Genomic DNA, 22,370 nt, shown 5'->3' with positions numbered 1-22,370 from the left:
TGCTCAGAATACCATTCTCTCTGCCCCTTGCCTTCTCTGCCTGGCTAATTTTTCTCTGTCCTTCAAGACTTAGCACAAGCATTAGTTTTTCCAGGAAATGTTCCATGATCCATATCTACCACCACTCCTCATTACCACCCACATGAAGGGCCCCTCCTCTGCTTCCTCAGTGTATTTTCAGCATAGCACTTAGCAAAGTACATCACCATTGTTCATCTGTCAGTCTCTCTCCTAAGGGCAAGGACCATGCATTTTATTTATCTCCCTCTGTTCAACATGTGAGAGGTGCTCAAGAAATTCAATGAAGGAATGAATTACCTTAAGAAACTCTAATTTTGACATACTGGAACTACTTTTTTTTTTTTTTTGTAAGGAAGATCAGCCCTGAGCTAACATCCATGCTAATCCTCCTCTTTTTGCTGAGGAATACGGGCTCTGAGCTAACATCTATTGCCAATCCTCCTCCTTTTTCTTTCCCCAAAGCCCCAGTAGATAGTTGTATGTCATAGTTGCACATTCTTCTAGTTGCTGTATGTGGGACGCGGCCTCAGCATGGCCAGACAAGCGGCGCATCGGTGCGCACCCGGGATCCGAACCCGGGCCACCAGTAGCAGAGCGCGCGCACTTAACCGCTAAGCCACGGGGCCTGCCCATGGAACTACTTTCAAATTCGAAATCTAATAGGAAAATTCAAACCATCTAAAACGTGCATCTTTTATTCTCTTCCATCAAAATCATGGATGATTAAAAGTAACTGCAAATTATTTAGGCCAGAAAATCTAGAATATAATTGGATATAGCTATGTTTACGCACATGCTAATATTAATCTAAAATTTTTAAATACCTGGAAAGGTATATATGCAACATAATGCACTGAAACACTGGGAAATTTACCTCCAGCCCCGCCTTTGCCCACACCTGGCCCACTAGAACAAGCTGCACCTGAGTGCACACTGTTCTCTTGCCCTCCTTCTTCCACCTGACAACCTCTCTCACACTTCAGGGTCTCATTCAAGTACCTTTTTCTCTGTGAACTCACACCCTTCCTAGATGTAACTGTTTTCTCATCTGGGCTCCCTTAACATTTTGTACTTACCAGAAACAGCATTTATCAGATCTTAACACAGTTAAGATCTTACACGTCTGTTTCTCCTGCTCTATTGTGGCCTCTTCTGGAGGGCAAAAGTCTGATTCATTGTTGAATCCCCAGTACATAGCTCACAGCCAGACAACAGACACAAAGAGATAAGAAGAAGATGAGAAGGAAGGCAGACAGTAACAGAAGAGGAGAAGGAAGGAAGGAAGGAAGGAAGGAAGGAAGGAAGGAAGGAAGGAAGGAAGGAAGGAAGGAAGGAGGGAGGGAGGGAGGGAGGGAGGGAGGGAAGGAGGGAGGGAGGGAAGGAAGGAGGGAGGGCATGAGGGAAGGGAGGAAGGAGGGAGGAAGGGAAGGAAGGAGGGAAGGAGGGAGGGAGGGAGAGAGAAAGGAGCTGAATCAGCCCCCTACAAGGAAAGACTCTAGCTGTGGAAAATTCTGTAATCTGAGTCCAATAGAGTCACAGAGGTAAGACCCAGTCTTTGCAAGGAGAATAGTTTCAGTTGAATCTTAAGATGATGACCTAGGGCCTAAACAGAAATAGCTTTCCTTTCTCTGTAACTTGAAGAATTTTTATAGGAGCTTAACCAAAGCTAAGAATAAAAGGAAAAGATAAACGAGGAAAAAGTTGAATCCAAGAAAAAAATTCTTTCTTCTGCACGATCTTATAATTTATTTAAATGGAGGAATATAAGATGATGTATTTAAGATGTTACTTAAATAATTTGAGCATTTAGAAATGCCCACTAAGAAATTATATTGTGCATTTTAAATGCCAAGTAAGGGTATTTTGACTGCAAGATTGCAGGATAAAGGGGCCATAAGAGGTGGCAAGCATCATCTGTGGAGATGGACCTCAGATGCCCTGGAATGAAGGCTGGGCAGAGGGGGTCTTCTGGTTGAGAGGGACCTGAGGCAAGCTGTAGCACAAGGGTAAAAGGACAGATGAGGCTGGAATGGACAAAAGAGGGAATAAGTGTATAAGACAAAGGGGCTGGTAATTCTCTAACAAGTCTGCTATCCTAACCCAAGACCCCTCAGGTATAAATCTAGTAACCCAAGGATAAGACAGGAAGATCATGAAGGAGTAAAAAGATTCTTGGCAGTTTTCATATTTATGTTTTTGAAGGGCTAAATTAAAATCATTACCAAAAGGGAAAAAGAAATTTAAATGTGGAAATTTAAATTAAATCTTTGGTTCTCATTCAACTGAAAAATGCACACAGATAGATCACATGAAATGATGGAAATAAAAATATAAGTGTAAGTGAAATCAATAGAAACAGTTGTACAATACAGACGACATTTTCAACAGGAGCTTTGCCCGCTTCTGAAGACTAAGGGCAAAAAACCCTGCCGAGTCATCGCTACTGGTTTCACTCATTTACTGAATCCAATTATAAAAACACAACAAAATTGGGTATGGGAATGGGCAATTGGTTAAATTTATAATAAGAGAATAAGATCAACAATTACTCTTCAAGAAAACATAAAGATTCAAGGCTCATTGGATAACATATACATAGCCTCATATACTTTACTTGCTTCTTCTGTTAAACCTAGAAAATAACATGACAAATAGACTACAGCAAAAGCAAGCTGAAGAAATGAGTTTAAAACGCCGAACAAGGAAGGGCAAGGTGACTCACTGCAGCAACGCTTTGGTCTTCCTGGTGGGGTCTTCCGGCTTGAAGTTTTTGTAGGCTTCAACTTCATGTTCGATGGAGAGCAACTGTCCCTGTAGTTTGTTCCTGAAGTTTGGCAGGGTATCTCGAATGTGGTTGGTAAGTTGCTAAATAAAACAAAACAAAACCATACACGCATATAATAGATTGAAGATTAACTCATGAGGCAAAAATCAGCCTTCGCTGTTTTCCTAATCATTCAAAACTTTAGAAATCATATATACATTTGAGACTGACTGTGCAGGTAGATAGTAAGAAGAAGCTCCAACTCTCCCCTCCACTGCCCTACAGTGATGCTCAAAATTCCTTCAATTAGAGTCACTTTCTTGGGCTATCTCTTCCTGGCTGGGAATACTCTGTTAAAATGTAGCTAATGTTACTCAAGAGGCACGCCACACCTTAGCATGAATTGACTTATCAGATCACCTACCTTATAGAGAGGAACCTTAAGTGAGAATATGGGAGAAATGAAGGAAGTGGAGGGTTACAGGTGACTGATGTCCTCAGGACCAAATGGCTTACCACGCTGGTGAAGCTCAGAGGTACCTGTCAGCTATTAATTTCCTCTCCATTCTTCAGCTCAGGCAGGCGCTTCCTCTTGCCTCCACCTCTAGGCCCCAGTTCAACTGTGGTTGGTCACTGGCTTATGCCCTCAACAGGCTGCATAGAAAAAGCTCCATGACTAGCAAGGGAAAGCTCTCTCTTCTGTTGATATCTCTACCCAACCATCTGCTTGGCATTTCCACGGAGATCATCTGCTGACACCTCAAGCTCAGTACAGGGAAAAATTCTCTAAGAGATTGTCTAAGAGTACATGATAATTAAGAACAAAGGTGGATATAAACCCAGATTGCTTAGCTCTCTGCCTTTCGTTCTATTACAATGCAATTAAGGAAAAGTTTGAATTAAAAAGAAAAATGATAATGTTGAACAGTTTAAGTAATAAACTCAGAATCAAGAGACAGAGAAAACGTAAACTTCCTAGAAATGCAGGAAAAAGAATAATAAATTAAAAGTAAACAGAAAAAATATACCCAGACTGACTGAAGAAACCATTTTAAATAATTTTTATATTTATCTGAGGTTATCCGAATATATCTATTCAATAAATCTATAGTTATTTAATTGTCAATAGTTTCTAACTATATTATATCTTTGCCCACAGTTATTACTTATTATGTTATTTCTCTGGCATGTATTGCTATTATGGCTCTGAAGCAGGAAACAAAAGAATGGAGAGGACGGCACTCCCAGTAGCAATGTCACAAGAGATAAACCCTCAAATCTAAGAGTAACAGTAACCATGAGAAACCAGCAGCCCCGACTGCCATGTGAGTGGTAAATAATAATAACACTTGGTTTCCACGTTTTGCTCCTCAGATGTCTTAATAGCAAAGCAATACTGTGAACCACTCTTGGCTTTCTAAAGCACTTCTTTCCTTGGTTTTTGTGACCCCAGGTCCTCTAATTTTTCTCCTAACCTTTCTGGACGTACCTTCTCCATCTCCTTTGCCAAGTCATCCTCCTCCACCAGACCTGTAAATATTATTAATAGGTCCTAGGCCTCTTCTTTGTTCACTCTCTTTTGTCTCCTAAGACAATCTTATCCACCCATGGCTTCAATAAATATCCAAACACCTGTGGCTACCAACACGTTATCTACAGACCAGACTTCTTACCTTTGCTGTGGGCATATGTATTAGACTACTTGCTTGACTTCTCCTCTTGGGTGTGTCAATGACACCTCAACCTCAGCATCTCTGAAATCAAGCACCTAATCTTCCCTTCAGAGTTCTCCATCTTGGTGACTTCATAAGAATCTGGGAACTTGGAAGTTATCCTTGACTTCACCTCTCCATCACCCACCAGAGCTAAACTACCACCAAGTTCTCAATTTTCCTAAATATTTCTCAAATCTGCTTTTTTCATCTCCTCTGGCACTAACCAAGACCAAGCAACCATCATTTCTCACTTGGACTCCTAACTGGTCTTCTCATGTCTGCTCTTGATCTTCCTATCTGTAATCACCATAATCTTTTTAAACCCACAGATATGATTGTGTTATTCCCTTTCTCAGATCCCTTAAATGGCTGACTCCCCACTGCTCTTAGGATAAAAGCCAAAATCCTTAACTTGGCCTGCAAACATTACATGATCCAGCCACTGCTTAAATCTCCAAAATCATCTCTTATAACTCACTCCCTCCTTCTTCGTCCTGCAGCCATAATGACATTCCTTTCAATTCCTCAAAAATGTGATGTCCTTTTCCAGTTTTTGCCATAGAAACTGTCCCTCAGGATCAGAGGTGTTGGTGCACACTGAATCAGCAACAAAATTATCCTAGATGCAGAGTATGAAGATCCTTGAAGCAATAAAGACAGAGTGAGTATCCAGGAAACGAAAGATCTTCAGTATAAAATTCATTCAATTTTCAGTCAACCAGAAGTCAATTATGTCATAATTTAGGGGTCACTTGTAATAACCAAATGGTCAGTCATATCCTTTCCACTATTCCAGTATTCATAACCTAATTTATTTCCAATTTTATCTTTCTAATCATTGTAGTAATTTTTCTGTAAGATTTTTTCAGTTTATTTGTGTTTTTCATAGGCCAATACAAGCATGAAAACAGTAGTCTAAAAAGAGTTTTAAATCCTCAGAGAGCTGACAAGAGACCTAAAGGCTGGAGGCTTATAGCAATTGTAAGCCCCTGAGTCTAACAACCTGCCACGCTGGGGGCCTACTCACTTAAAAGAAATATTGCAACACAAATGTGCTATTAGAACTTGCAGCCAACTGTGTTGGGGCTCCCCACACCTGATAAAGAGACTGAAGGGCCCACAACAACTACAAGCAGCTGAGCATTACAACAGCTGGCCAGGAGCATAACTCGGCCTCCCTAGGCACCTACAGGGAGAGCAAACAGGCCACAACAGAAGGACACACGTAGCCCACACAGGGGTCACCCCTGGAACACTGAGAACTGAGGGAAGCACACTGCAGGCCTCCTAAGGCATCACTTATATAAGGTCACCTATCCAAGAGCAGGAGACGTAGCTGACCTACCTAATACGCAGACACAAGCACAGGGAAAGAGGCAAAATGAGGAGGCAAAGGAATACATCCCAAGTAAGGGAACAGGACAAAACCCCAGAAAAGGAACTAAGTGAAACAGAAATGAGCAACCTACCCGACGGAGAGTTCAAACAAAGAGTGTTAAGGACGCTCACTGATCTGGGGAGAAGAATATATGAACTCAGTGAGAATGTCAACAAAGAAATGGAAGATATAAAAAAGAACCAATCAGAAATGAAGAATAAAATACTGGAAATGAAAAATTCACTAGAGGAACTCAAAAGAATAGAGGATACAGAAGAACAGATTTGCGAGCTGGACAAAAGACTAGAAGAAATTACCCAAGGTGAACAGGTAAAAGAGAAAAGAATTAAAAAGAGTGAGGACAGTCTGAGGGACCTCTGGGACAACATCAAGCGCACTAACATCCGTGTTATAGGTGTCCCGGAAGGAGAAGAGCAAGACAAAGGGGCAGAGAATCTATTTCAAGAAATAATAGATGAAAACTTCCCTAACATAAGGAAGGAAACAGACATCCCGGTACAGGAAGCACAGAGAGCCCCAAACAAGATAAACCCAAAGAGGCCCACACCAAGACACATCATAATCAAAATGACCAGAATTAAAGATAAAGAGAGAATCCTAAAAGCCGCAAGAGAAAGACAAGTTACATACAAAGGAAACCCCATAAGGCTATCGGCTGACTTCTCAGCAGAAACCTTACAGGCTAGAAGAGAGTGGCACGATATATTTAAAGTGCTAAAAGGAAAAAACTTACAGCCAAGAATACTCTACCCAGCAAGGTTATCATTCAAAATGGAAGGAGAGATCAAAAATTTCCCAGATAAGCAAAAATTAAAGGAGTTTGTCACCAAGAAACCAGTGCTACAAGAAATGTTAAAGGGATTGATTTAAGGGGAAAAGAGAAGACCATAAATAGGAAAAATTACCTATTTCCATGATAAGAGGGTAATGGATACAAATACACAAAAAAGAGGTTAGATATGATATCAAAAACATAAAATGAGGGAGGAGGGGAGTTAAAGAGTAGAGCTTTCAGACAGAGGTCAAACTAAAGAGACCATCAATTCTGTATAGAAGGAGAAAGGAACAGAGAAGAACTACTAAAACACTGAGAAAAAAAAAAAGTTAAAAAATGGCAGTAAGTACATACTCATCAATAGCTACTTTAAACGTCAATGGACTAAATGCTCCAATTAAAAGGCATAGGGTGGCTGATTGGATAAAACAACAAGACCCATATATATGCTGCATACAAGAGACACACTTCAGACCTAAAGACACTCACAAACTGAAAGTGAAGGGATGGAAAAAGATACTCCACGCAATGGCAATGAAAAGAAAGCTGCGGTAGCAGTACTCATATCAGACAAAATAGACTTTAAAACAAAAACTCTAAAAAGAGACAAAGAAGCGCATTACATAATGATCAAGGGAACAATCCAACAAGAGGATATAACACTTGTAAATATCTACGCACCCAATGTAGGTGCACCTAAATATATAAAGCTATTATTAACAGACATAAAAACAGAAATAGACAGTAACACAATAATAGTAGGGGACTTTAACACTCCACTTACACCAACAGATAGATCATCCAAACAGAAGATCAATAAGGAAACATTGGCCTTAAATGACACACTAGAACAGATGGTCCTAGTAGATATATACAGGGCATTCCATCCAAAAACCGAAGAATACACGTTCTTTTCAAATGCACATGGAACATTCTCCAGGATTGATCACATATTAGGCCACAAAACAAGTCTCCATAAATTTAAGAAGATGGAAATAATACCAAGCATCTTTTCTGACCACAACGGTATGAAACTAGAAATCAACTATAGGAAGAAAATCAGAAAAGCCACAAATACATGAAGATTAAACAAAATGCTACTGAACAACGACTGGGTCAACAAAGAAATCTAAGAAGAAATCAAAAAATACCTGGAGACATATGAAAATGAAAATATGACATGCCAGAATTTATGGGATACAGCAAAGGCGGTTCTAAGAGGGAAATTTATAGCAATACAGGCCTATCTCAACAAACAAAAAAAATCTCAAATAAACAATCTGACAATGCATCTAAAGGAACTGGAAAAAGAAGAACAAACAAAGCCCAAAATCAGTAGAAGAAGGGAAATAATAAAAACCAGAGCAGAAATAAATGAAATAGAGACTAAAAAAACCAAGAGAAAAAATTAATAAAACCAAGAGCTGGTTCTTTGAAAAGTTAAACAAAATTGACAAACCTTTAGCTAGACTCACCAAGAAAAAAAGAGAGAAGGCTCAAATAAGTAAAACCAGAAATGAAAGAGGAGAAATTACAACAGACACCTCAGAAATACAAAAGATTATAAGAGAATACTATGAAAAGCTATATGCCAACCAATTTGACAATCTGGAAGAAAAGGATAAATTCTTAGAATCACACAACCTTCCAAAACTGGATCAAGAAGAAGTAGAGAATTTGAATAGACCAATCACCAGTAAGGAGATCGAAACAGTAATCAAAAACCTCCCCAAAAATAAAAGTCCAGGACCAGACGGCTTCCCTGGTGAATTCTACCAAACATTCAAAGAAGACTTAATACCTATCCTTCTCAAACTCCTCCAAAAAATTGAGGAGAGGGGGAAGCTCCCTAACTCATTCTACGAAGCCGACATTACCCTGATACCAAAACCAGACAAGGACAACACAAAAAAAGAAAATTACCAGCCAATATCACTGATGAACATCGATGCAAAAATCCTCAACAAAATACTAGCAAATCGCATACAACAATACATTAAAAAGATTATACACCATGATCAAGTGGGATTTATTCCAGGTATGCAGGGATGGTTCAACACTCGCAAATCAATCAACGTAATACACCACATTAATAAAATGAAGAATAAAAATCACACGATCATCTCAATAGATGCAGAGAAAGCATTTGACAAGATATAGCATCCATTTATGATAAAAACTCTGAATAAAATGGGTATAGAAGGAAAGTACCACAACATAATAAAGGCCATATATGTGAAACCCACAGCTAATATCATCCTCAATGGGGAAAAACTGAAAACCATCCCTCTAAAACAGGAACCAGACAAGGATGCCCACTGTCACCACTCCTATTTAACATAGTACTGGAAGTCCTAGCCAGAGCAAGCAGGCAAGAAAAAGAAATAAAAGGGATCCAAATTGGAAAGGAAGAAGTGAAACTGTCACTATTTGCTGATGACATGATTTTATATATAGAAAACCCTAAAGAATCCACCAGAAAACTTTTAGAAGTAATAAATGAATACGGTAAAGTTGCAGGATACAAAATCAACATACAAAAATCAGTTGCATTTCTATACACTAACAACGAAGTAGCAGAAAGAGAAATTAAGAATTCAATCCCATTTACAATTGCAACAAAAAGAATAAAATACCTAGGAATAAACTTAACCAAAGAGGTGAAAGATCTGTACACCAAAAACTATAAAACATTGCTGAAAGAAATTGAAGAAGACACAAAGAAATGGAAAGACATTCCGTGCTCTTGGATTGGAAGAATTAACATAGTTAAGATGTCCATACTTCCTAAAGCCATCTATAGATTCAATGCAATCCCTATCAAAGTTCCAACAACATTTTTCACAGAAATAGAACAAAGAATCCTAAAATTTATATGGAACAACAAAAAACCCTGAACAGCTAAAGGAATCCTGAGAAAAAAGAACAAAGCTGGAGATATCACACTCCCTGATTTCAAAATATACTACAAAGCTATAGTAACCAAAACAGCATGGTACTGGCACAAAAACACACACACAGATCAATGGAATAGAACTGAAAGCCCAGAAATAAACCCACACGTCTATGGACAGCTCATCTTCGACAAAGGAGCCAAGAACATACAATGGAGAAAAGAAAGTCTCTTCAAAAAATGGTGTTGGGAAAACCGGATAGCCACATGTGAAAAAATGAAAGTAGACCCTTACCTTACACCATACACAAAAATTAACTCCAAATGGATTAAAGACGTGAATGTAAGACCTGAAACTATGAAACTTCTAGAAGAAAACATAGGCAGTACGCTCTTCGACATCGGTCTTAGCAACACATTTTCAAGCACCATGTCTGACCAGGCAAGAGAAACAATAGAAAAAATAAACAAATGGGACTACATCAAACTAAAAAGCTTCTGCACAGCAAAGGAAACCATCAACAAAACGAAAAGACAACCTAACAATTGGGAGAAGATATTTGCAAACCATACATCTGATAAGGGCTTAATCTCCAAAATACATAAAGAACTCATGCATCTCAACAACAAAAAAACCAACAACCCAATTAAAAAATTGGCAAAAGACCTGAATAGACATTTCTCCAAAGAAGATATACAGATGGCCAACAGACACATGAAAAGATGTTCAAAATCATTAACTATCAGGGAAATGCAAATCAAAACTACAATGAGATATCACCTCACGCCCGTCAGAATGGCTATAATTAACAAGACAGGAAACAACATGTGTTGGAGAGGATGTGGAGAGAAGGGAACTCTCATACACTGCTGGTGGGAGTGCAAACTGGTGCAGCCACTATGGAAAACAGTATGGAGATTCCTCAAATAATTGCGGATAGAACTACCATACAATCCAGCTATTTCACTGCTAGGTATTTATCCAAAGAACTTGAAAACACCAATGCGTAAAGATACATGCACCCCTGTGTTCATTGCAGCGTTATTCACAATAGCCAAGACTTGGAAGCAACCTAAGTGCCCATCAAGGGACCAATGGATAAAGAAGATGTGGTATACATACACAATGGAATACCACTCAGCCATAAGAAACGATGAAATCCAGCCATTTGTGACAACGTGGATGGACATTGAGGGTATTATGCAAAGTGAAATAAGTCAGAGGGAGAAGGTCAAATACCGTATGATTTCCTTCCTTAAGTAGTCAATAATAACAACAATAAACAAACACATAGAGACAGAGATTGGATTGGTGGTTACCAGAGGGGAAGGGGGGAGGGAGGAGGGCAAAAGGGATAATTTGGCACATGTGTGTGGTGATGGGTTGTAATCAGTATTTGGGTGGTGAACATGATGTAATCTCTGCAGAAATAGAAGTACAATGATGTACACCTGAAATTTATACATTGTTATAAACCAATGTTACTGCAATAAACAAAAAATTAAAAAATAAAAATAAATAAATAATTAAAATAAAGAGTTTTACCAGTGCTAAATATGTTCACAGAATATTATGGTTCTTGCATGACAAACCAGTGTTCCTTCTCTAAAACATAATCATATTTTTTAAATGACACAACCATAGCGTTGCCTCATGGCTTCCAAACACACATCTACCCTCAATTAAAAAGTAGAAATTCCACATTAGTCTGTGCTATGTCACTTAAAATAGAAGTATACCACTTCTTTTTATTTTCTAAAGCTTCTTCAATCACTTTGTCTAAATGGTTCAGGGACAACGTCACAGGTAGCCCACTATTGTGTTAGCCTCTACTGACACCTCCTAGGCACGAACAATCAGAACATTCAATAACTACTTGATTGACTGACTGATTAAGATCACAGATAACAGTTAAAGCATTCCTTATGAGACTATTTGTGAGAAAAGCTGCTCGCTATTTGAGTCAATGTAATGAAAATTCAGGAAGGGGGCTCTGCACTCAATGACAATGACACTTAACTCCACTAGGGAAGGAAAATATGTAGCCAAGTAAGTGCACTGAGGTTTTATGGAAGAGGTGAATATGTGCATGGAGCGGGGGGAGGGAGAGAGCCCAATTCTATCTGTTGTGGGGAAAGGGGTTATCTGGGAAAGCTTCTTAGAAGAATGGGGATCAAGGATCGTGTATGAGGATTTATTTTCAAGATTTTAAATTGAGGAACAAATCAATCTTAAACAAAACCATAAAGAAATTTTAACAGAAAATCTAACCTAACCATTACAGATTGATATTTCAAAAACAGATCGCAAGGTGCCAGCCCAGTTGCATAGTGGTTAAGTGCACGCACTCCGCTTCAGCGCCCCGGAGTTCACAGGTTCAGATCCCTGGTGCAGACCTATGCACCGCTCATCAAGCCATGCTGTGGCGGCATCCCATATACAAAACAGAGGAAGATGGGCACAGATGTTAGCTCAGGGCTAATCTTCCTCAGCAAAAAGAAGAAGATTGGCAATGGATGTTAGCCCAGGGCTGATCTTCCTTGCCAAAAAAAAAAAAACCAGGTCCCATGAGATCAACTTTTCAGAGAAACACACAGGTTCTTAAGATAACTACATATTTTGAGTAAATGTATGCTAAAATGTATACTCCTGTTCACTGTTCCTAAATAAGTATGTATTTCTGCTTTGTGCACTGTTCTTTCAATAATATTAAGGTGAATTCTATTCACTGAAAATAGTAACAGTGTGGGTCTAAGTATTCATATTAATTTTTTTAATTCCTATCATTTCAGCTGAATGTCTCAGTTTGGAAAAAGTGAATACAGAAATAAGAACTATAAATTTCAATAGTCACAAATTTCATAACTGTTTCTTATTGCTTGAAAAAACCTTTTTACCTGATTAAGGACCTTCTGCAGGTGTGGAGTCCCCATCCGATCAGCAATATGTCTGTACGCCGGGTGCGAGAGAAAAAATTTCCTTTCTGCCAACATGGCAGCTTTAATGTCCTTCTTCCCATCTATGTCCTTCTGGCTTCTGTTTACCACCCCCACGTAACCTGAAACAAAACACACACCTATGGAATTTGGGACACTTTTTGTCACTTATTCTAGAGAGATTTCAAGGCTCTCAAAGAGGCTAAATAAGAAAGGCAAAGTTATTTTAAGGCCTGAAGAATGGGTCCCTTTATAAAACACAATTTGAGACATCAGTATTTAACAAACACTGGCTGATTTGGCTAATGATAATTTTTAGCATTAACACAATAATGTCTTTTGCCCTTAAAAGCTCTGTGCATTTTAATAGAATATGTCTCTCAGCAGTTTTGTCATATAGTGGACAAGTAAATAAGTCAGACTTAAAACAGAACAGTATATATTTATGTAGCCTATGATGAATATTTTTACCCTCCCTTTAAACCCCTTCCTTTTCCTGTTTTCTTATTCCTTTATTTTAAGGAATAGTTGTCCCTCTGGATCATTTTTAATACATTATTTGGGAACATTGTGCCATTCCATAAAAGTATAACTAATCATAAATCCATTCCTCACAACTGTGGAGGCATTAAAACCAAGCCTCCCATTGGTTTCCCAACTGTTTCTCGCCCACATCATCCAAGGAAGTCCTGTACAGGACAAAGTACATTACCCCTGCGAAGAGGCAGCAGCTTGTTCTCCAGAACCTCCCTGGCATCCGTTCCTTCATCCATAAGATCCAGTTTGGTGATGACTCCAATGGTTCTTAGACCTGCATCACAAACAAACCCAACATCACACAATTTGCAGAAGACTAACGTATCTTAGAGACATGTGTGTCTCCACGCCAAAAGGACCATATATCCTGGTCCTTTTCCCATTCCTCTCTGTCTTACTCTGTTTTTTAATCCACTGCTATCCCAGTCTGGTGAATTTCAATGGGATGAGGTGGAGAGTTGCAAAATCACCCATCCATAAGATAACTTTCTATTCAAGAGAGAAAAAACAAATAGCTGTATCACCAAAATATTTTTAAATTTATGAGTTTATTTTTGTACCATGCATGCATGGAAATTATACATTTAAATCTTCCTCCCAGGTACTGCACACAATACGGATACTTTAAATTTTCTGTGTATTTCACTATTAAAAACAAACAAATAGGCTACACATGGGCCAAAGATGACAGCATGTCATAAACCAAGCTTATTATTGATCCAGCTCTGAGCACTTGAAGTCAAAAAAATTAAACAAAGAAAATTAGGTATAGGATAGTGTCATCACCAAAAATAAACTTGCACGTCTCACAGCATTCAGTGTTTCTTAGAAAAGGAAATGTGACTTAATGGAAAGAAGACTGAACTAGGAATTCTGAGGCTGAGATTCTAGTCTCAAGGCAAGTCACTTAACTCTCTGGGTCTCAGTTTTCCTCATCTGTGAAATAAAGAGTTGGAAACTATGATCTCCAAGGTTCCTTTCAGTAATACAATAATGTAAAAACCTAGACATTTTATGTAGCATATAAGATACAATGTATTTGTCCTCTGCTTCTGTCATTAGATAAAATGAACAATATTTGTCTAGTGATTCATATTTTTCAGTGCATTTCTTTGGACTTCCAATTAAACATGGTTAATGGAGCACAAGCCTTTATCTTTTACCTGAAACCACTCTAAAATAATAATGGCTAATATTTATTAAGCAAGCTATGGTTTTAAATGCTTTACATGTCTTAAATTATTTAATTCTAAAAAGTACTCCAACTACTATTTTTGTAAGATGAGGAAACTAAGGAAGAGAGATTAAATAACTTTCCCAAGGTCATACAGGAGGTTGGTCCAGGCAGTCTAGTTCCAGAGTCCTTGCTTTTAACCAATATACTGCTACTCACAGTAAAAAGAATTTAAAAAATAAAAAAGGCTTAAAACCAAGAAGGTCAAAGACAATGGGAGAGGACTGCAGAAAAATTTTGAAACTGGAAATCAAGCAGGACGACTGCTAACTAACTTAACAGACCAAAGAAAGAGGAAACTGCTTCCAAGAAAGCCAACAATAGGAGAAGCCCAGAAGCTGGATAATTTCTAGCACAGCATCCTAGAAATGTTCAAGACGTGGGGGACAAATAGCTCTGAAAATAATGGAGAGTGGTGTGGTAGGTGAAGCTGAAAATAGAAGCACTGGATGCAGGCAGTCATATTTCCATGGATAACATAGCTAGGAGCTTCCCTGGTCCATCCCGGCAGGAGAGTACAGGTTTACTTTCTGGAAAGATTGAACTAGAGAAAACTCTGAACTCATGGGCACCTGGCCCAGTTTTGGGGGATCAAGTATTAAAAGAGGATGATTCTCTAATACGAGACCAAAACAAGTAAATATTATAAAATAGAACTTGGAGAAAACAAAGATAATGCAAAACAGAGAAGAAAACTGCATTATTTTTATTAGTATCCTCAGAGAGAAAGGAGAGATCATTGCATTCATGGAACAAAAACAGAATGTCACAAAAGGAAACATTCAAACAAACAAACAAAAAGAATTCTCAATAATTAAAAATATGAGAGCAGAGATAAAAATGTTAGTAGAATGGCCGGAATACAAAGTTAGGAACCCTTCCAGAAAACAAAAGAAAAAGAAGTAAATAATAGGAAAGGAAAAACTTTTTTAAAACTAGAGAAGTCATCCAGAAGATCCAATATCTGAATAATTGGCATTCCAAAAAGAGAGAGAAGATCAAAAAGAAATAGTTGGGGAGTGAGGGCATACTATTCAAGAAAACGTCCTATAAGTGAAAGATGAATTTATGGATTGAATGAACCCATCAAGTGCCTAACACAACAGGAAAAACACACACACATACACACACTATGGCATATCAGTATAAGATTTCAAAATACTGGGAACAAATAAAATATCCTAAAAAGCTCCCAGAAAAGTTAAAAAATAAAGTCATAAAAAAAGCTTTGGGAATCATTACAGCATCAGTCTGCCCAGCTGCAAACTGGAAACTAAAAACCAATAGAGCAATGTTTTCTAAATTCTGAGGGAAAAATAATTTCTCTCCTAGAATTCTAAACTCGCAGTAAATATGACAGCAGAAAAAGATATACTCAGTCAGACCTGCACAATCTCAAAATATTTTACCTTCCTCTCTTTTTTTTTTTTTTTTTGGAAACTACTAAAGGATGTGTTCCACCAAATGCAGAAGAAAACTAACAAAGACGACGACAGGAGATCCAGGAAGCAGGGAATTCACCATAACCAAGAAAAGAAGGGAATTTTCAGGATGATATAGATCCCAGTTTGAGGCCAGGCGAGCAATGAATATCTATTGGAATGAGGGGACACAGATTCCCAAAGAGATGTCTTCCCCCACCAAGAAAAGAAAATGAAAATGATAGAATACCTAATGCCTAATATTTTTGAAGGTACTAAGAGATTTAGACATCTGTAGGAGAGGTTGGGAAGGCATTAGTGATAGATACATAGAAGACTATCCAAACAAACAAAAAGAGAGACAACTGTCAACCTCAAAGAAGACAGTATTAGGCCAGAAAGAAAATGTAACCATAATTTACCACATGGCTCAGCTGTGAATCATATTTTCAGAATCATAAATATTCATTTAGCAAAATATGAGGGTATAATTATATTAGTAGAATGGGGGGCTAAGTGTATATATGTATGTGTAAGTATATGTGGGTATGGGAGAGGGAATATAAGCCAGCTAAATCCTTCTCCTTCACAGTAGGAAGTCAAAAGAGAATATCTAAAAATAAAAAATCAAGACAGATTATATAGAAATATGGAGGTAAATACCAAAAGAAAGCTAAAAGAGTTGAAAGTGGTAGCCTCTGGAAAGCAGTAATCAAGAGTCGGGAGGAGCGGGCAAGGGACTGAGTTTTTATTAAAAGCCTTTAGGACTGATTTTTTCTTAAAGCTATGTACCTTTATAACATTAATAAAAATAAAAGTTGAATTTTAGAAGTATCTTCTTTACTATTCCCTTATTTCTGAAAAGGCAGAGGAGTCTATGCCTAGTGGTGTACCAGAAATGGCAAAGGAAATAATTTTCTTTTTCACATTTAGTTACACAAATAGGCAGGTTAAAATAATCAATGAAGTCCTGCTGGCTGACTCGAGATCTACACTGATAGAGCTCAAAAAGCCATTGCCAAAGAACAGATTCAAAGACAGCATGTTTTAAAAGCACTCCACTGGGAATCTAAAGACTCAGCTAAAAATAATAACAAGAGACCATTTATTGAGTCTGATTATGTGCCAGCCTCATCTAGGACTCAAACAACAACTCTATGACATAGGTACTATTATTTTCTCAATTACACAGATGAGGAAAGTGCGACTTGGAGAGGAAAAATACACTTTCCTAAAGGCTCACAGCCTGTAGGGTGTGGAATCCAAGCAACCTAATTCCATTTTTAATCACTATATTTTTCTGCCTCCTAATTCTTAGCTAGATTCTACAAGTGATGAGCTGTGTTATTTGGCAAGTTAGTTACATCATCTGGACCTGTTTGTAGAACTAAAAGTTTAACTAGATGTCTCTTTCAAGTCGAGATTTCTGGGAAGAAGAACAACTTCCAGATTTAGAAGAGTTTATGTACAATAAGAAGTAAAGAGTAATTTAATAAAATTCTTGCCCTTCAACTAAAAGGAAAATAAAAATAATAAATTAAGAGCTAACAAATAATGTCTGATATTGTGTTTCAATCAAGTTTCTCTTCAGTAAAGAATAGCCACAGTGAGGAGTGCGGACAAGTTCTGATGAAGACCTTGAAAAGACACAAAAGGCATTTCAAAAATCTGATTCTTAGATAGAATAGAGGCTAAGAGCACTGACTCAAGGATCAGGCTGTTTGGGTTCAAGTCCCACCATGCCCCTTATTAGCTCCAAGACATTCGCAAGCACTGCTTGTCAAGCCATGCTGTGGCAGCGCCCCATGTAAAAATAAAAGTGGAGGAAGATGGGCACGGATGTTAGCCCAGGGCCACTGTTGCTCAGCAAAAAGAGGAGGATTGGCAGATGTTAGCTCAGGGCTGATCTTCCTCACAAAAAAAAAAAAAAAAAAAAAGACATTCATTTCCGCCTCAGGTGTAACCACATCAATAGAGTAACCAAACATCACAGTTTACATTTGATGGCTGGGATAATTATCAGTAACATTCCCTTTAACTCTCAAAAGACTCCCTGTTTGAAGAACAAGTTATATGTTCACTCTAACTTATCATAAAATGAGGAAAATAACAAACCTATGTTTTAATATTAAAAACAGAACTTTTGGCTTCCAGTCCAGCAAGTAAGGAGCTTGGAAGCTGCCACTGTGTCCTAACAACAAGTAAAAAGCTGAACAAACTGAAAAATCAACAACCCTTCTTAGATTCATCAGAGAAGTGAGGTCACAGGGCAAACCATTGCCCCCAAAATTTGGAGAGACAGACATGTGAATATAGCGAATCACAACCCACAAGCAGAAAACTCCACGGGAACCAGCGTCTGTTGGTTTAGTTTAGGAAAACCTAAACTGTAATTGAGGAACTGCTGGAAGCTCAGTGTGGATGGTCTGAGAGTTAAAAACTCCAGAGGAACTCAGTCATAGAGGGTATCCATACTTTTGTGAGTTTTGCCTCCAGGAGCTTGACCAGGTTCTCACAGCGAATATTTGAGAAAAATCCCCTCATGCTTCCAGCAGGGGGAAAAAACAAACAACCTGATTAAAACATGGGTGAAAGACCTGAACAGACACCTCACCAAAGAAGATACATAGATGGCAACTATGTATATGAAAAGATGCTCCACATCATGTCATTAGGAAATTGCAAATTATACAACAGTGAGACATCACTCACTACACACCTATTAGAACGCCCAAACTCCAAAACACTGACACCACCAAATGCTAGTGTGGGTGTGGAGCGACAGGAGCTCTCATTCATTGCTGGTAGCAACACAAAATGGCATAGCCACTTTGTAAGATAGTTTGGCAGTTTCTTACAAAACTAAACATACTCTTACCATGTGAGTAATCACACTCTTCAGTATTTACCCAAAGGAGTTGAAAACCTATCCACAAAAAAACTTGCACACAGATGTTTATAGCAGCTTTACTTATAATTGCCAAAACTTGAAAGTAACCAAGATGTCTTTCAGGAGGTGAATGGATAAATGAACTGTGGTACGTCCAAACAATGGAATATTATTCAGTGATAAAAGGAAATGAGCTATGAAGCCATGAAAAAGACATGGAGGAATTTTAAATGCATATTACTAAGTGAAAGAAGCCAATCTGAAGAGGCTATATATAGTATAGGATTCCACCTATATGACATTCTGGAAAAGGCACAACTATGAAGACAGTAAAAAGATCACTGGTTGCCAGGGGTAGGGGAGGCAGGGATGAAAAGGACTTTTAGGGAAGCGAAAACTATTCTGTATAACATTACAACGCTGGATACATGTCAGCATACATTTGTCAGAATTCACAGAATGTACACCACCAAGGGTGAACTCTAATGTAAACTACAGGGACTCTGAGCGATAAAGATGTGTCGATGCAGGTTCATCAATTGTAACAAATGTACCACTCTGGTATAGGATGTTAATAGTTAAGGAGGTTGTACATGTATAGGAACAGGACGTATATGGGAACCCTCTGTACTTTCCACTCAATTTTTGTGAACCTGAAACTGCTCAAAGAAATAAAGTCTATTAATTAAAGACAATTAAATAACATAACACATGTAAAGTACTTGGTACATAAAAACCACTCAACAAATGAAAGCTAGGATCTTGCCAGCTTTCTCACCACTACTCCCACTCACTCCAATCCTAAACTCAAGCCACACACAACGAGTTGCAGATCTCCATGTGACCACGCATTCTTGCCTCTTCACCTGATAATGCTATCCCCCTCAGCTCCAAATATCCTTCCCTTCTCTTTTTTTCTTGGCCAACTCCTACCCATCCTTCAAAATACCTTTCAGGCCTGTCCTACGGGTCTTGAGTCAGGCTCGCACAAGTGTAAGTTTGGAGCCTTTCTCTGTGCCCTCAAAGCTCTCTGTGTACACTGAAATCATAGTTCTTATATGACACTAGGGATCTGCTTATTTGTCTATATCACCCACTGGGTCATGATCTCTTCAAGAATAAGGACTACATCTAATCTAACATTCCAAGCAATTCATATAGGTGCCAAACACAGAGTAGGGACTCAATAAATGTTTATTTATTAAATGAATAAATGAATGAAAAAATAAGCATATTTATTTTTCTTAGGTTCAGACAAGAATTTAAATACAAATTCCAGAAAAGAAATATGATACCATTCTACCATGTTACCTAGATTTGTTGTCAGCACAGTGATTTTCCTATAAGAACACTGCCATTTCTTCCATTTATATATGCAACTAAATTCTAAGTAGTGTGTTGTTTCATCTGATTAAGAAATGGGACAAAACTAAGCCACGAACCACATTAGCAGTTGCCAGAAGAGTAATCTGGAACACTGTGTACACTGAAACAACAGCAGTGAAAAACAAAATCAGCAAAGAGTTAGTGTAAACATGTATACAGCAAAATTAAAAACAGACATAGGAAATTAGATGTCCTTCAGTTAATGTATTTTTTTTGTTTTGGATTTTGGTGGGATTTGGGGAGAGTTTGAAGTAAATGTTATTCTTTCTGTTTGGCAAAAATTATGGAATATTTTATTTCTGAAAGCAATCAGTGATGAATGGGAATAGTTTCATCTTTTTTTCCTATAAGTTTTCCATGAACATTATTTTCTTGTTACTTCCAACAATTCCAAATAACACAGTTTTCTTTTTCAAAGTCATCAGGTAATATTACTACATGTGATACTAAGTAAAATATTAAGTAAATAATTGAAAGCATAAAAATTACTGTTGCTGTGGGAGCAGAGACTCTCTCTTGCTCACCAATATATGTCCAGACTCTAGCAAAGTACTTGAAAGATTTAATACTTGTGGAAGGAAGGGAGAGGAGAAAGAAAGGGCAAAGGGAAAAAGGAGATAAGGGAGGGAAAGAAAGAAGAATTACTCGAAAGATAAGAAAATTTAGGTATAGAGTAGTTCTTTCATGAGAATTTGTACTCCAAAATAGACTAAGGCATGAAGAAACAAAAGAAAAGAATCCATATATACTTAAATCTTTCTGCTTTTTGTCCTCCTAAATCCATTTTCTTCCTGTTCCTTGATACACAGCTTAACTATATTTCCGAATATCCCTTCCAATTGAGTTACAATCTCCCTTATAATCTGCCTGTGACTGAGTTCTAACCAGTGGAATGTGAACAGAAGCGATATGTACCATTTCTAGGCTTGGTCTGTATAACTTCCCACACGTGCTCCTGCCTGCTCTTTCACCTTCCTCTCATAATAAGTCCCTAAGTCTCTAAGGGTGACAAATGGAAGTATCTAGATATCTGAACATCATAGAGAAGAAACACCACACTACCCTGAAAATCCACCCAGGATGGGCATTTCTACTGTTTGTACCATTACATGTTTCAGTCTACTTATTACTGTACATTAGTGCAAACAGTGGTACTTTGGAGAAGAGAGCTGCCACAATGAAAACCTGGCTTAACGAGATCAAGTAGCTAGGAAACAAATATTGTGAGTTGGAAAGATGAAGATTCATGTTATGCAATAGCTGTATATTTTGTAAACCTGCCTCATGGGATAACTCGTTAGGCAGACTAAGTGCCTACTGAAATGAGAAGCTGTCGGAAAGAGCTAGAAGGTTAATTTTTCTTGATTGTTCCTTGCTGCTTAAAACAAGGTATTTAAGAAATAGATGAGTTCACACAACAAATTTATCATTTTGCAATCAGAAATAGAACATATTAGAGAGAAGCCAGAAATTTGGGTCTTTTAATGGTTGAAAAAGCCAACTGTTCTTGTAATTCAAACAATAGAAGAATAGACTGAAAAGGCTCTGAGCAACAAAAGTCCACTAAAAATTTTCAGTTAAGCAAAGGAGCTCAGTAATTTCTGTTTCTGGCTATGAAAGAGTAACAGAGTTCAGACATACCTTTCTGTTGTAAAATGCTAGATAACTGATAAAATATATAAAACAATTGTTTTCAGACATGAAACAACATGTAGCACAGGACTATGATATCTGAGAGAAGAGAAACAAAGTAAGTCATACAATTACCCAATTTCTGCTTGGAGGTAACTTCTGGACTACAGTGTAAAGAGGAAAAATCCTTAAGAGGATTTTTATCCAAAGAGACCCCAGGAGGCCTGCTTAGTTGAGGAGACACAGATTGGATTTCAAAGAGGCCAAGGCAGCTAGAATTTACAGGATAGTGTACCAGATAAAAGGGAGCTACGCATAGGAAGAGCGCTAGAAATGGACACAGGGGTCCCCTTGAGTCTCTGAATGCATGCAGGCCTAAGATAAAATTCCACATGGCTGGGCAAAAAACAACTTCCAGGGAGCTCTAAACCAAACAATTCCCAGAGCTCACACAGGGCTGGAAATCATTTAAGTTCTTGCCAGGTAGAATGCAGAGACCTTGTTGAATTAGAGACACCAGAAGGGTCAAACTTCAGTAAAGGTTACTACAGATCCACTCTTTGAAAAAAAAAAAACTAAAAATGAGTTTCAAAAAATCAACTTATCCACAAGTAATGCAACTATCTGCTAAAACAAAATCCAACACATTTTTAAAGAATACAATAAAACTCAGCACTCAACAAAGTAAAATTCAAAATATCTATATTCAAACAAAAATCACTAGATACACAAAGAAGAAGGAAATGTGACCACAATCAGGAAAAAA

At 37.9% G+C, this 22,370-nt stretch overlaps 1 protein-coding gene across 1 annotated transcript in view; it reads right to left on the bottom strand.

The window, feature by feature from the left end:
• Positions 1–22,370, bottom strand: part of DNM3 (dynamin 3) — a 532,803-nt gene that overhangs the window by 342,644 nt on the left and 167,789 nt on the right. The window contains exons 5-7 of the mRNA XM_004425038.3: positions 13,217–13,315; positions 12,466–12,626; positions 2,744–2,886 (exon numbers count right to left, since the gene is read on the bottom strand). Coding sequence (XP_004425095.1) covers positions 2,744–2,886; positions 12,466–12,626; positions 13,217–13,315 — 403 coding nt within the window. The remainder of the gene's footprint in view (positions 1–2,743; positions 2,887–12,465; positions 12,627–13,216; positions 13,316–22,370) is intronic.

The sequence above is a fragment of the Ceratotherium simum genome, chromosome 2 (genome assembly GCF_057802395.1).
Source record: "Ceratotherium simum simum isolate JZ-2026a chromosome 2, ASM5780239v1, whole genome shotgun sequence".
In the NCBI taxonomy this organism is placed as follows: Eukaryota; Metazoa; Chordata; class Mammalia; order Perissodactyla; family Rhinocerotidae; genus Ceratotherium; species Ceratotherium simum.
The sequence above is the reverse complement of the archived record's forward strand: the minus strand, read 5'-3'. Positions and strand labels throughout refer to the sequence as shown.